Source organism: Notamacropus eugenii, chromosome 1, assembly GCF_028372415.1.
Source record: "Notamacropus eugenii isolate mMacEug1 chromosome 1, mMacEug1.pri_v2, whole genome shotgun sequence".
NCBI lineage: Eukaryota > Metazoa > Chordata > Mammalia > Diprotodontia > Macropodidae > Notamacropus > Notamacropus eugenii.
In genome coordinates this window covers 1,971,547-1,986,743 of record NC_092872.1, presented here as the reverse complement: position 1 = coordinate 1,986,743, position 15,197 = coordinate 1,971,547, and the positions used below count along the sequence as shown (strand labels likewise).

At 43.9% G+C, this 15,197-nt stretch overlaps 1 protein-coding gene across 3 annotated transcripts in view; it reads left to right on the top strand.

Annotated features, from left to right (window-relative positions):
- The window catches only part of NISCH (nischarin), a 46,152-nt gene extending 33,690 nt beyond the window's left edge, over positions 1-12,462 (top strand). The window contains exons 14-21 of one of the 3 annotated variants that reach the window (XM_072650039.1): positions 1,669-1,790; positions 2,696-2,748; positions 3,584-4,870; positions 7,147-7,321; positions 8,049-8,202; positions 9,053-9,181; positions 9,758-9,919; positions 11,135-12,462. In XM_072650039.1, coding sequence (XP_072506140.1) covers positions 1,669-1,790; positions 2,696-2,748; positions 3,584-4,870; positions 7,147-7,321; positions 8,049-8,202; positions 9,053-9,181; positions 9,758-9,919; positions 11,135-11,766 — 2,714 coding nt within the window. In that variant the 3' untranslated portion in view covers positions 11,767-12,462. Of the gene's footprint in view, positions 1-1,668; positions 1,791-2,695; positions 2,749-3,583; positions 4,871-7,146; positions 7,322-8,048; positions 8,203-9,052; positions 9,182-9,757; positions 9,920-11,134 lie in introns of those variants that run through there. The other 2 variants (XM_072650048.1, XM_072650053.1) reach the window with 2 other exon arrangements.
- Positions 12,463-15,197: the final 2,735 nt, after the last annotated feature.

The following is a 15,197-nucleotide window of genomic DNA, read 5'->3' as shown; positions in this document are numbered from 1 at the left end:
AAACAGCAAGTTTCAAGAACTTTACAAAAATGAGTTGCTGGTTTAGATGAACAAAAAAATACTGACACCAGAATGGTTATTTTTATTAGCTAGATAATAGAGCTTACTTTCCAACTTTCCCCATGGGGCTGGGGATATCTGACGCTGGATCCCAGCATCCCACACCAGCTGTAAAAAGGGGTTTATTACCATCCACTCATGCACGTATATTTATATCCTATATGGAGTCATAGCTTTCTGTTAATGCTCCTGAGAACTCTTGGTATTGAGTGCATTTTGGATAAGCCAAAGAACTCCATAATAGTGGCTTCAGAGATTGGACCTGCCATTATTTCTAAAATATTACAAACTATTGATTAGGCCTGTGCATGGAAGGGATGGAAGTTTGTGTAACTCTTTGGCATGCATTCTCTAGGGAACTGTTCCCATGTTCTGTGGCTATACAAAGTAATAAGAACAGTGGAAAGAGTTGAGAAATGACAGTGTTATGGGGGCATTCTACAAATGGGGGCTTATGGCTTTTCTTTTTGCTATGCTTATAACCTTTTTGTTTCAGAACATGAAAATCAGGTACGGAAAAAGTTCAGTGACTAACTCAGCCTCATTTGGTTAAGGAAAATAGGCCCTGGTAGGATAACACATTCCAAGTGATTTATCTTGGTGTGTAACTTGACTGTGTAGGATTTTTTATGGATAATGTGGGATGTGAAGATCAGATATTAGGTACCAGGAGGCAGCTTGGGGGAAATGCTCTCTGAAGAGAGGTTCTCTTACTTTCCAGGTGCACTTTCTAAGAAGACATGAGCATTCTGGTGTTTAATGTTGTGGGTAATTGAAATTGACCCTTCATTTTTGTCAAGTTTTGTTAACTTGCTATACTGAGAAGCATGCCTGGTATCTTTGCTTCACTCTCAGCTGATCTAGAAAATGCCAGGGATAAAATGCAATTTCCGGTTGTGCTGCTTTTGTAAATGAGCCTCTGTGGTTTTTGAAAACACCATCTGTTTCCATGATACGTAAATCAAAAGTAAATGTCACTAAGAAGCTGCTGTGGCTACTGGAAAGGCTGGTATAAAATATTGTGAAGAAAACAGACCCACGAGTGGCAGGACCCCTCTGAGGCTCTGGAGCTCTACCAGCCATTGAGGACTGCGATAGTCATGTAGTCTCGTCCTTTTTTCAGTGACCACCGCTCTGTCATTTAGTGAAGGAGGTGGGGAGGGACAGCGTGCACTCGGACCAGGAGTCTGCAGACTGGAGCTTGAGATCCTGAAGTTTTGATGATTGAATTATATTGATTAATTTGTGAATGACAAATTGGATAGTCCGTTAGTTCTGAAACCAGAAAGGTTGTGCGTACAATGAAACAGCATGCATCGATCATTGATTAGCTTATCTATTGAAAGGCAGTAGCTACCCTGTTGGAAAAATGTCAGCATTAAACTTGTCATTAAATTCATTTTAAATATGAAGACAGTGTTGAGTAGGCATGAGAATGATTAGATCTGTTAATGGCACAAAATCTCTTCTAATGGGTTGTAAAGACCTGTTGCTATGAGACGTTTCCTTGGTGTTTGGATGATGTCCTCCATATTACTAGATAAATAACTGGATGATGGTTTTTAATTCACTCTGATGATAATTAATCACCTTTTGTGTTTCCTTTAGAAATAATACATAGAAAAGCAGCCCTAGCCAGTAGCTTCTCACCACCTGCCAGTGTGACTCCTAACGGCCACTTGCTTACCCAGAACTACTCAGAACCTTCAGTGTCTGCACGGAAAGGACAGGTAAGTGTATCATTTGTGACATTTGTTGTTTGTCTAAGTGAACTCATTTTTAAAATATGAGATAATTTTGGAAGCAGAAGCTGGCTTAGCTCCCAGCTGATCTCCAAGTAACCTGTTAACCATTTCCATTGTCCCTTTGAGTCGGACATTCTTTCCTGCACAGGTTTCTGTAGTAAGCACTTGAAGACTGATGAACTGTTGGTCTTTCAGTCTTAATATCACGGTCTCACTGGGGAGTTTACTTTTAACTTCTATTCTTAAGAGTTAATGTTAGATGAGGAAGTTCCCATTGATTCAGCTAGAAATTAGCATTAATGGAATCATTTTGTGGGGAAAATATTCTCAGAAGTGTCCTTTGTAGAATGTTTCTAGAGTGTAGCCTGCCAGGACCAGAAACAAGCCATCTCTGCTTCCAGTTGGACACACAGTGGTGTTTCTCTCTCTGGCATTGCTGCACCAAGTCTCAGAGCCATAGCACAGCATAACTCTTGCGCAACGTTAAACTTCTGCTTTACTTCTGCTCTGATACGGGTTCCTGTGTTCAGGAAAAAAAGAGACGCTAGCAGAATCCTCTCCTTCTCTGTCCATGCCCTTGACATTCCTTGTATGCCGTTTACTTTGTGATTCATCCGTTGCTTAAGATTTATCCAAAGCAGTTCTGTGGGACACGTGTGCGTGTGTCCCTGTCAGCAGAGATTTCTCCAACCACTGTAGGCTGGAGCTGTGCCAGATTTCTAGACTAGACTTTGCTTTCTGAAAGGTCTCAAACCCAACAGAGTAGAACCGATGCATACATGCAGTCATAGTAAGTGATTCAGAGAGAACCTCGAGCAGTGCCTTGGGCCTGAAGGTAGCAGAATTGAATGAAGAGGGATTGCTGACACCTGCCTTCCTTCTCTTTTCAGGCAGCTTCTATAATGGGCTCAAGGAAAAACTCTGAGACTGACAATCCCACATGGTGAGGACTGACTGATAAATTCCGGCTTCGGTTTGGGTGGTCCTGATTACGTATTACTGCAACCAGTAACCTGTTGCATTTGTTTTTGTTTTTTTAACAAATAAAAATATGGTTTCCCAAAGTATTTTCTGTTTTCATAAACCCAATTGAAAGTGACTGTACCTTTTCACAAGTTTGCCAAACTTGTTGACCAGCAGCAGTCACTTAAAGTGGCATGTCAGAGTGTAGAAAGCCACAAACCAGTGCCCCCTCTGTGGCAGTGCTGTTTAAAGATTAGAGATCTCATCCTTAAACTGAGCATGTGGGATGTTTGCCAGACTAGAACCATAATGGATCCCAAACGTTTGGACAGCTTGTGTTCGTTCTTTTAATCTGTCATTAGATCTTTTTTTTCTAGAAGTCTCCATGTTTTGAATAGTGGTCATTGAAATGTTAGTTTTCATTTGCTTAATTTGTTTACAGTTTTTAGTGCTTTTTATCTTTCCGTCTTTGAATTGTTCATCTTAACAGATTATGATAAAATTTCTTAAAGACTTATGTCAAGAAGTCTTGAATGGAGGCAGGCATCCTAGGGCTGGTTAAGATCATAGATATATTGACTGGTGTCCTTTGGAGATAGCACAATTTAATTAAAATCATGGCCTTTAATTTACCAGCACTACGACTTCAGAAGAAGGGCTCCTTTGTTGTCATGGGAGCACACTCTGAATAGTTTGGGCTGGTTTGAAAAACTGTTAGATACTAGGGCCGTGGATTTTACCGGGTCCCCAGCTGTGCAAGGATGTCTCCATTTTCAAATATGCTTTTCTTAACTGAGAGTTTTTTCCTTTTAAAGTTTGGGCCGCTCAGAGGAAGAACGTGCTGTGCTGCCTGACCCAGGTAACATCATCATTTTGCCATTCACTTGCATAGCCTACACAACCACCAACCAGGATTTCATCCAGCACCTTTCTGCTGTGATAAGGCAGGTGGTGCAGAGACAGCCGCTTTCCTGGACTGAAGCAGCCAGCAGAAGGGGCCCTGGGAGTGACTCCAGAGACATTGATACGGAGGGTGGCTATTTTGAAATGGGGCTTCCTAAGGGAGAACCAGCTCTGGAGTGGAGCACTGGCCCTGATGGAGGCCCATCGACTGAGCACCTCCACATCCTCAAAGTCCTCTGGAGCTTCTCCATTCAGGTTCACAAAGGCATCCGGCAATTTGCAGCGTGTTTCGTTCTGACGGACAGTGTAGTCGCTGTATTTGAGATTCCCCACGAGGCCTCCGAAGGGAGCAGTCACCACATCCTTTCCTCCTTGAAGCTAGTGTTGTGCTTTCCATATGGGGACCTTACAGAGTTTGGCTTTCTCATGCCAGAAGTGTGCTTAGTGCTAAAGGTGAGGACTGGTGGGCACTGCTTGTGTCTAATTTCAGATGCCTCACATCTTCAGGAGTTTCATTCTTGTTTACACACCTGCTGTTCTCCGCAGGATACGCCTGTGGTAGGTAGTTCCATGCTATATTGTGGCAAGACAAGCTTGCAGGAATTTGTTTACCAGCTTATGGGATTTCACCACATTTCCTCAGAAGACAGTGAGATAAAGGGTTGTTTTCCTGCATATCTTGTTTATGGTGATAAAAGTGACATTTGGCCGACCTCGGGCCACTCTGAGGGAGAGACGGAATGGACTCAGCATGGCCTGCAGCGTCCATTTTGTGAGCCATCTGAAGCAGGGCAGTCTGCAGTTCATCCCTGCTGGATATTTCTAACACCTCAACACTTGAACATATTAAAAGCAGATTTCAGTGCTTTGCCAGAAAAGGGGAGATGCTCTAGTGACACCAGAAAGATCTTCAAACTAAGCCGAATTCCTCTGGCCTCAGTTCTGCTGCACCCAACCCACCAGTCCACTCAGCCTCAAGGTTCTTTCTCCGATGGCCATGTGCTTGAACTGCTGGTTGGATACAGATTTGTCACTGCAGTATTTGTCCTGCCTCATGAAAAATTCCATTTTTTGAGAATCTACAACCTCTTAAGGACTTTCCTACAGGATGTGAAGACTATAGTTATCTTCAAAGCTTCCAAAAATTTGGAAATGGCAAGAAACCACCTCTTGGACTCCAATAATCTGCAGGCAGCGAGGTAATGACTTCCAGAACTCGGGAGATGATGCATAGTTCGGTATTTACCGATCCCCTCCAAGCCCACCAGTGTTACTCTTTGTTGTACAGTTCATAGCTCATGCCCACCCACGAGGGTTCTGAGAGTGATCATTAGGTAGCCTCACTCATACTGGTTTAGTTTTCTTTGCAGTATATAAACTAACAAGTCAGAAATGGAGTGTGCGTGTGTGTGTGTGTGTGTGTCTGTGTGTGTGTCTGTGTGCGTGTGTGTGTGTGTGCGTGTATCTGTGCGTGTGTCTGTGTGTGTGTGTGAGATAAATTATGGTGTAGAAATTCACAAATAGTGATTCTGCCCCTTAGTGTTAGTGTTCACCAATAAGTGAAGACAGATGTGTGTCTGGGTTTTAGCCACTCATTTGTCACATATGGCTCAACACGTCATTTGCATCATTTTAAAAAGATGTTTTCTTAGGAATATAATAGGGCGCATCAGCATAAGCACTAAAACTTTGTATCTAAGTCATCCTCAGCTGACTCTGCCTCCCCCTTCTTCCTTCTGTACTGTGTGCTTCATTCTTTGGCTTGCAGTTTTCTCCCCCACCCCCACCCCGCTGCTCAGTGTTCTGGGTACAGTGGGTTTGACAGGTCTCCCTTCCCCAGATTTGTCACTCTCCCTCACGTTGTTGTGTTCCTTTACATGAGTATATACCATGACCGATCTGGCAGCTGCCCATTTTTCATTCCATTAATTTGCCTCCAGTTTTAAAATTTTATTTATTTGTGAAAATAAAATAGTCTTGCTACAAATGTCTTGGAACAGCTGGCACCTTTTTTTTCCTCCTTAACAGAATTTTTAGAGTAATTATTTTGTCAGAGGCATATTTTTTTAAAATAACTTGAGTGCTATCCGATTGTATTCCAAAAAGATTCTTTAAGTTTGAAACACCACCAGCAATAAATGTATGTGTTTCTCCCCAGCCCACCACCTTTGAGTTGTATCGCGTTTAAGGATGTGAGGTATTGCCTCAGAATCGCATTGACAGAAGTACAAACAGGGCTCATCATCTGTGAGCTTGCCGGTTCTTCTTTTCTTTCTGTCTGCCTCTGTTCTGAACTCAGCATGATGCTAATGAGAGTGAGGCCCAAGTTACTTTAGCACTTAGGTAAAAGATCCCTTTGTCCAAAGATAGCAGCCGTGATCCTTTTTGCCAAAACACTCATTAAGTGGTGTCGTGGGCTCTGAGGTTTTCGAAGTGCCCGGCGTGAAGGACTGTGAAGTCCAGCGTGAAGGACTGGTCCTTGGCCATCCCTCAAAGAAAAAGAAAAGTGTGGTTACCATGCTTGTACTTGATGTGGGCTCAAGTCTCCTCTGCTCTAATTATCCATGACTGAGATGTCAGGTGATGAAAAGCACAGAGAAGTTGTGGGATTGCACAACCAGCTCGTTTCAAAGAAAGCCTTCCCCAAAGCTGGTAGGCAAGGGCTTTGAAAGATTGTTCTGTAGTCAGAACCTTGCCTCTGGTGTTGAGTTTCTTGGCCTAAATGCAGAGGCTGTGCTTGATATAGCAACAGACATTTATCAGGCACCTGCTGTATGCAGAGCTCTAGGCTGGCTGCTGTGGGTACAAAGGAACTAAAAATCCCAGTAATTTCCAGCAGTTTATAGTCTAAAATAATTCAGATTAAGATCTGACAGAGATTTCAGATCGTCTAGTTCAGCTCTCATCTTACAAGGAAACTGAGGCCCGCAGAGATCATATGGGAAGCAGAGTAACTGTTACTTGTACCTAAGTCAGTCTAACTCTACCCTGTCTAGAGGCAGTCATCTGTCCAGAACTGATGATCTGTCACTAGGAGAGAACCACGCATCCACCATTATTGATACCATTGGCATTTAGCCACTTTAGAAGCGAATGTACTGTTGCTGTAAGAGAATCATCTCAAATCTCCCTTCTTTTTGTTCCTCCTCTGACACCGCATTCGTCACATTTTTAAAGTTGGCTTTTACAACTCTTAAGACTCTCAGTTGGAAATGTTTTTTCTGATGGCCCATGGTTCATTTTATCCCCTTTCATTGTGTTGTGACCTTTTCCTTCTTTGTGAACAAAATCCCCTTCAGGCACTTACACTCTTACTATCTATCCTTAAACCTTGGTTTCCCTGGGAAGCTGGCATAGTGTTCTTACACAGAAAACTGGGGTCTGGTCCACCTAAAAATTCCTCATTTGATTTGAATATGCTTCATTATTTGGGGCTCACTTTCATCTAATGTGACCTTTTTTGAATTTTTTGTAGCTTCTCCAAGCCTCATTTGACTCTCTCCTCCCCATACCCGAGTGAATTTCTGATGCAGAAAATGACCGAAGACAACCAAATTCCTTTTTACTTGCCAGTCTCCTCATCTCTTCAGTACGTGGCTGGATTAAGGGGAAGTGCCATTGTCGAGTTTTTTCATAACAATGTTGCCGAGGTATTGTGCTCCAGTTGGCTTTTTATCTTGTGTTCATTCTGTCCTTGTTTTCCAAGGCCTTGGGGTCAGGCTAAGACTTGACTGATTTTCTTTGAGTCATATTTCAGAAGTTGTTGGTGAAGACTGAGATGAGCTTTTTCATTCCTTTTAACCAAAGCTGCGGCTGTTCTTTGCAGTCTTTAGAGTCAGTGGAGTTTATTTCTCAGTCCCCTTTTAGGGGTCACTGCAGGCCCCCAGTACTGTCACTATATACCTCTGGCATCCCCTTCCTAGAAACCCCATTTTTCTAAAAATTTTCACCCAAGGAATTGATTCATTCTTGCCAAGGTATTGATGACTAATAATAGCTTAATATGTTGCCCCCTCAGAGATACTTGATTTTTATGAAGTATTGCTTTACCTCCTCCTACTTCCTTCCCCCACCCCCAAAGACCTTCATCTTTATATCTTTCTAATGGTAGAATTTTAGACAGGGGGGCTGGCTAATAGGAAGTTATTTGGGGTCATCATTTTCCATCCACATGAAAAATGTGACTGGGATAACTAATCTGTTTAGATAAGAAGACCAACCTTGACTCCCTTAATTATGTCCCATCAGTTCTCTTTTCAGGTAGTGCCTCTGATTGACATGGAGGGTTAGGGTAGGGGTGGAATGCTATCAGGAAAAGAGATGTCAAGTTAGGAGCACCTGCAGTGAGTGCAGATCCACGTGCTTTTTTCTTTTCAGGTTGAAAATGAAGAGTTGAGACACCTCATGTGGTCATCGGTTTTATTCTATAAAACCCCTGATGTGGAGGTCACTGCCTGTGTGTTACTAACCACCAAAGCTGTGTACTTCCTGCTGGACGACTCCATCCGACACCATTGTGAGCCTTTACTAGGTAAGGAATGAAGAGGGGCCATTTGAATGTCTCCATCGTAGAAATGGAGATGCTGGGAATGCACAGGGTGCCTGTTTCCCTTTTCTTTCATTTCATTTAATCCTCCACATTTGAAAAGTCCTAGCCCAGCTCTCCAGATATGGTGATCTTTAGCTGAAACCCAATTTTATCTGTTTTTCACATGCCCAGAACAGTATAGGTTGCAGCAATATTATATTTCTCCCTGAGGATAATTGACCTTGAGCACTTGGTCTAAAGCCTTTTTATTTATTGCACTGTTTAGTTGTTTTTGGATTGATTGGTGACTTCCAGCCATTGACTAGGCCATTCTGACTTTGAAAACTAATCTTTTCCATTAAAGATTAGACCCACTGGTGTCTTCAGTCTGCATGAACCCTTGTTCTTTGGGGTGCTGGCTTTTTAGAGTTGCACTCAGAGCCTCCTGGGACAGAGGCTGTACACACGGCTGCTGAGCACAGAGGTCAGGAGCAGCTTTGGTCAAAGCTGGTCTTATGGTGTAGAACACAGGCAGCTAGTCTGACTGCTGCCTCCGCTTGTCCACTTGGCCTGATTTTCCAAGGGGCAACAACCATTATCAAGAAAGAATTCATCTGACTTTTAGCAAAAAGACTTTTTATTCCAGTTCCCAGGGGCTTGAGTTGTGTTCCCTCCTGTGAGTTGGTAGGGTTTTGAAAATGTCCTTTGCTCCTGGACATGGCTTTTCCAAAAGTGAGATGTGGTGTTCTCCAGAGCATGTAGACTGATTGGGAGGTGAGTGATCCATGGACACAGGCTGAGCTCCCTCTCCAAGAATGACTGGTCTTTGTAAATGTTTTCTTTTCACGCACAGATTTCTGGAATCAGAGGAACTCTGCTTATGACAGCAGCCCTTTCCATCTGTCCCAGTGCTTTGTTTTAAAGCTCAATGACCTGCAGTCAGTTCATGTAGGACTCTTTGATCAGTATTTTCGGGTTACTGGTGAGTGATATTTCTGCTGGGTCTATTCAATTCTGGTGCCTTTTATATAGCCTCATTATTACACGTGCATTATTTCTTTGTGAGGGTAGGGATACTCTCAGGCAAGTAGCTAGGGAGGGAGGAAATGACCAGAAACTTTTGGAAATAGCAGAGGTTGCTGAATATGCCCTTTTGACTATAGTCAAAAGTCAAGAATTTCACCAGCGACCTGTGAGCAAGGAACCAAGTAAACAGAATAATAAACACAGACTGAATGAACCTCGGAGTTCCCTCTCAGTAGCATGCAGGATGTTTCTGGCTCACACTTCCTAAATATATTTTAAAGAGAGAAAGCTCAGCTTTTTCTCTAGGCCTTCCTAACCCATTCCAAAAAACGTGTGTCAGCCTTTCCTGCCTTCAAAACTGCTGCCAGTCTGGAGGCTTCATATCCGAGTTGTGCAGGCTGCCTCTTCCTGTTGTTTGATCCCCAAAGTCTTCCTCCTAAGCATGCTGCACAGGAAAGAGCTCAGGGCCTTTTGGGCAAGGGAATAGGGGCGGGCATTTGCAAGGTGAATAGCGTGGGCTTTGTTTCCTTAGGCTCTTCTGCCGATCACATTGTAACTTGTCTGACTCGAGACAGTTACTGTACTCATGCCTTCATTCAACACCTCATGGCTGTCCTGTCCTTGCTGGCCCGCACACCTTCCCCAGAACCAGTTGACAAGGATTTTTACTCTGAATTTGGGAACAAAAATACAGGTAAAGAAAAACTCCTATCTCCTCTTTTCCTTGAGGAAGTTAGCGTGGTGGGCTGATTCTCCCCACTTCCCTGTTTGGCATATGCATGATGTATTGGAAAAGAAGAACAGACATGAGTTGGCAAAGACATGTGTTTGGATCCTGCCTCTTGATACTTCCAAGCTGTGTGACCATGAGGAAGTTATTTAATTTCAATGAGTCTGTTTCCCCATCTGCAAACTAGGACTGCTCATGGTAAAGTTAGCCTTGTTCCTGCCCTGCAAAGCTTCTCCTTCAGTCCCTGTGTGTGGGATCCTCTCTTACATCCAGCTCACATGCTGCAAGCTTTCCTTGACTGCTCTGGTCCTCTGATCTCTCTAGCCTTTGGTCTCCTTGACACGTGCTGTCTTGGTCTGTCAAGAATTGGAGATTTTTGTCTGCACTTTTTCCACCCGTGCAGGTTGTAGTGCATCTGTAACTTACATTGCAAGAATTTCCAGAGCCCTTGTTCACCACCACACAAATAAACCAGCGCAGACAGGTAAATTGCAGTGTATCCACTCGGGATTGCAACACACACCATCAGCCTGTCTGTCTGTCTGTCTCTCTGTCTCTCTCTCTCTCTCTCTCACACACACATACACACGCACACACCTGTCAAAAAGGCATCACTGAGAAAAAGGAAAGAAGGAAAATAGAGGACAAATAGTTATGCTCCTCCCAAAATTTACTTTCAGCACTTAATATGAAATTCAGAGACATTAAGTCACACAGCCAAGTGGAAGAGGCAAAATTGGAGTCTTAATTAGCATGAGCCAACAGTACCTGACCTCCTGCTGTGTGTTATGACCGTTTCGGAGTTGTCAAGTTTGTTTTCTGCTAGATTCTAAAATTTCAGAGGTTTGGTTATTGTTTCTCCCTCAGTGCTCCCTATGTGATAGGAATTCAGTAAATGTTGATTGAGTGAATTAATGACTAAAGCCTCAGGTACTCTAAGCCATTCTATGGGTCACTCTGCCTTAAGAGGCATTAGTAATGATGATAATTGATCAGTCCTGTGCAGTAGGATTGAATTAGTTCATTTTATACGTGGGAGATTGAAGTTCATAGAAACTGTCTTGCTCCACACCAGATCTAGGATGGGAGCCCAGGTCTCCTGACTCCCAAGTTCAGTGTTTTGTCCACTAAACCACAATCAAGAATCATGGGGTTGCAATGTGCTATTTGTGTTTGCAGGAAAGATGGACAATTACGAATACATCCACTCTAGCAGAGTAAAATTCATTTACCCTAATGAGGAGGAAATTGGAGACTTGGCTTTCATTGTGGCCGAGAAGATGGAGGACTTGGCAGAACGCCCTGCTCTGAATATCCTTCTCTACGTTTTGGCATTCCAAGTGAATCCTGTGGAGGGCACTTGTTCAGCTGGCAGTTCACTACAGCCAAAGACACTTATTCTGACCAGTTCAGACTTATTCCTTTTTGATGAGGACCACGTCAGTTACCCACTGCCTGAGTTTGCCAAAGAGCCGCCAAAGAAAGACAAGTACCAGTTTGTTGATGGCCGGAGAATCCGGGACCTGGACCGGGTCCTCATGGGCTACCAGATGTACCCCCAGGCCCTCACTTTTGTGTTTGATGACGTACAGAACCAAGACTTAATGCAAAACCTCACCCTGGATCACTTTGGAGACACTCTAGTGAATGCCCAGGGAGCCCCCAAACCCAGGGGACGTGATGGAGGCAGAGAAGTGCAGTGGTATGTCTTTATCCCAAGTGCTGAGAGTCGAGAGAAGCTCATCTCGATGCTCGCCAGACAGTGGGAAATTCTGTGTGGACGGGAGCTGCCCCTTGAGCTCACAGGGTAACAGACTAGCCATTGGACAGTGAATAGGATGAGCACTGGAAGAAACACGGCTTGTCCAGCCTTTGGCCTCCCTAGAACACTGAACTCCATGGAATTGCTTCTTCTGAGTGTTCAGTGTGTGGGGGCTTGGCTCTTTCTTGTTAACCTGTTCTAGAGATTTTTCTGCTGAATATGTAAACATTTTATCGTGCTCTGCATCCTGGGAACCTGTATGAGTTGAAAGGAGTCAGAACACTATGACATAGTGCTGTCTAGGGCTCTCTGTATCCACATTTGTCCTGTATATATATCAGTGCACCCAAACTATTCCACTGTAAATAATGATGAGAGAAGCGCTCGTGATGTCAGAAAGTGCAGTGCTGTGTGTGTGAGCAGTCTCTTATTGGCTGTGCTGCTAAACATTTAAGTTCCTATGATTTACAGACACTTTTACATTTGTCTTTTTATGAAGTGTCAAAATTGGTTTTTATTTTGCTGCTAATCATGAACCTCATAGCAAAATTCCCATGAAGGTGCCCTAAGTGTGGGGACATCACTTTTGTGACGAGTCAGTCTCACTGCCAACAGGAACATGGATGACAAGTGAGAGTCAGGGTCATGACCGGCTGCATGTGAGACCTGGGCCGCCCACCTTCAAGCACCAAGTGTTGCTCCCATTGCCTCCTTTCACAATACCAATAAAGTGGAATTTGGCACAGTCTTGTTTGCTTGGGTGACAGTGCTTCAGGGAGAGTTCATCCTATCTCATGAGGGAAAATTGGCTCTAAGTGAGGGCAGGCCCATCCTGTCTGAAATGGAGTGTCTCCCACCTAGAACAGTCTAGAAAAGGGATTGGAATGGATTAGAGGAGTTTAAGAATAGCCCCCCTTCTCCATGTCCTCTCATTGTATTCTTGCTTCAGACAGCAAAACTCAATCTGTCCATTTAAAATACAGGCAGTTCTCACGTTCCATTAGTGGACGATTCTGCAGTCTTCTGCTTCAAGTGATTTTTATGTCATGTGAATTTTGCCCATCGATGTGGCAGAGAGAGGGAGGGAGGCAGGCGGGAAGGGGGCCGTGTGCCCATGGAGGGTGGGGGCTGGGGGACAGACAAAGGTCTCCTCTTGGCTGGACGTCTCAAGCCAAGCCCCTGAGCCAGCAATGGTGGCAGTCTCTCCAAGGGTCTGTTTTTCTGTTTTCACTTTTTTTTTTAGGATTTTGTTTTTTGGTGGTGGGTTGGGAGGCCAGGGCACCCCAGCCAGAGGGGGAGAGGGGGAGAGGGAGAGGGGGAGGGGGAGAGGGAGAGAGGAGAGAGAGGGAGAGGGAGAGGGAGAGAGGGAGAGAAGGAGAGGGAGAGGGAGAGAGAGGGAGGGAGAGAGAGAGAGGAGAGAGAGAGAGAGAGAGAACGATATGGTATGGTAAAGTTAACAGTGTTTTTTGGGAATATGGAGTTCTTTCAAAATTCTTTGGTAAAGTGAAATTTGCATAATGCAAATTTATGTAAAGTGAAGCGAAAACTAACAGTTCTTGGAGTACTTCAAGGATTCATGACTTCCTCAGTGCTGGCATACCTCCCCTGAGGCAGTTCATAATCCCTTCTCCATCCCCTAGCTCAGGAGCTCTTAACTTTGGTTAAATGAACAATTTATATTTCAATATAATTTGGCTCCTTTGCCATCCTCTGCATTTTATTTTAAAATGAGGAGGGGTCCATGACACAAAAGAGTTAAGACCCCCCCCCCTGCACTAGGACATTGTTTTATGAGTTGCTTCAGATGAAAAGCCCCACCCTACCCATGCCACTAACTCCAGCCATGTTGTTCTGATGAACCTTCCATGGCCCCCCTCAGGACCTGGAGTCATAGCATCTCAAGAGTTAGAAGTCTTTAATCTGTGTGAGTGTGAGCTCCACCATCCTAGCCTCTGAAAGTCCAGGGCCATCGCTTCCATGCCACAAGGTGAACTTCCATATAGAATTACAAAGGGTCAGTGCTTTATAAACTGAATCGTGACTTTTTCACAAAGGCACAAAACTAAGAGCCAACCCATCCCTCCAATGTGACCTGGCCTGATGTGGGACCTTCCCTTGAGATTCAAGGAAAGCTGTCCTAAACTGGAAGGACTTCTGTCCACATGTTTTGAACAAGAAATTTCAAGTCCTGTCCCTTTGCTGTCTGCTGTTGATTACCTATATGACCTTAGAAAGTCCTTCTAACTCTCAGGTTCCTCCTCAGAAAAATGAGAGGATGACATAGGTAGCTTTGTAGCTCCAGATCTGTGCTCCTGTGCTGTCTCAATATGTGCCACGCTGTCCATGGGAATTTAATCCCAGAGGTGGGAAGATGGGCACATGAATGCATTCTGTTAGAACTGTGACTGGGTCATTCTGGAAAAAGGAGAGCAATTTGAACATCCACGTGCTTTCAGCCATTGACTGTTGCTGGGCGCATACCCCAAGGAGGTCAGTGAGGAAGGGGTCCCATAGGCAGCAAAATATTTCTAGCCCATTTTTTTGTGGATATAGTAAGAACCTGGAAACAAAGTAGAATCACTTGAAGAATAGCTAAATTAATTGTATAGAGAAATATTAAGCCCAGGAGCAGCTAGGTAAAACAGTGGACAGAAAGCTGGGGCTAGAGTCAGTAACACCTTAATTCAAATCCAACCTCAGATACTTCCTAGCTGTGTGACTCTGGGCAAGTTATTTGCCTCTGCCTCAGTTTCCTCAACCTTTTTTATGCTTATTTTTCGTTTTCAATATTCATTTCCACAAAATTTTGAGTTCCACATTTTCTCCCCACACCCCATAACACCATGCATTCTGATTGCCCCTTCCTTCAATATGCCCTCCCTTCTCTCACACCCCTCCCTTCCCTTATCCCCTTTTCTCTTGTAGGGCAAGATAGGTGTCTATACTCCATTCCCTGTATTTCTTATTTCCTGGCTGTACGCACAAACAATTCTCAACATTCATTCCCAACACTTTGAATACCAACTTCTCTCCCTTCCTCCCTCCCCACCCATCCCCACTGAGAAGGCAAGAACTTCAATATAGGCTATATATGTGTCGTTTCGCAGAAGACTTCCATAACAGTCATGCTGTAAAAGACTATATTTCCCTGCATCCTATCCTGCCCCCCATTTATTCTATTCTCTCTTTTGACCTTGTCCCTCCCCAAAAGTATTTACTTCTAATTATTCCCTCTTCTCATTTGTCCTCCCTTCTATCACCCCTTTCACCCCACTTGTCCCCTTCTCCCCTGCTCTTCTGTAGTGCAAGATACGCTTTCATACCAAACTGAGTAAGCTTGTCATTCCCTCAAGCCAAATGTGACAAGAATAAACTTCCCTTTTTCCCCTCTCACATCCTATCTTTTCTTCTCCACTGAAGAAGCTTTTTCTTGCCTCCTTGATGCTTGATAATTTACCCTATCCATTTCTCCCTTTCTTC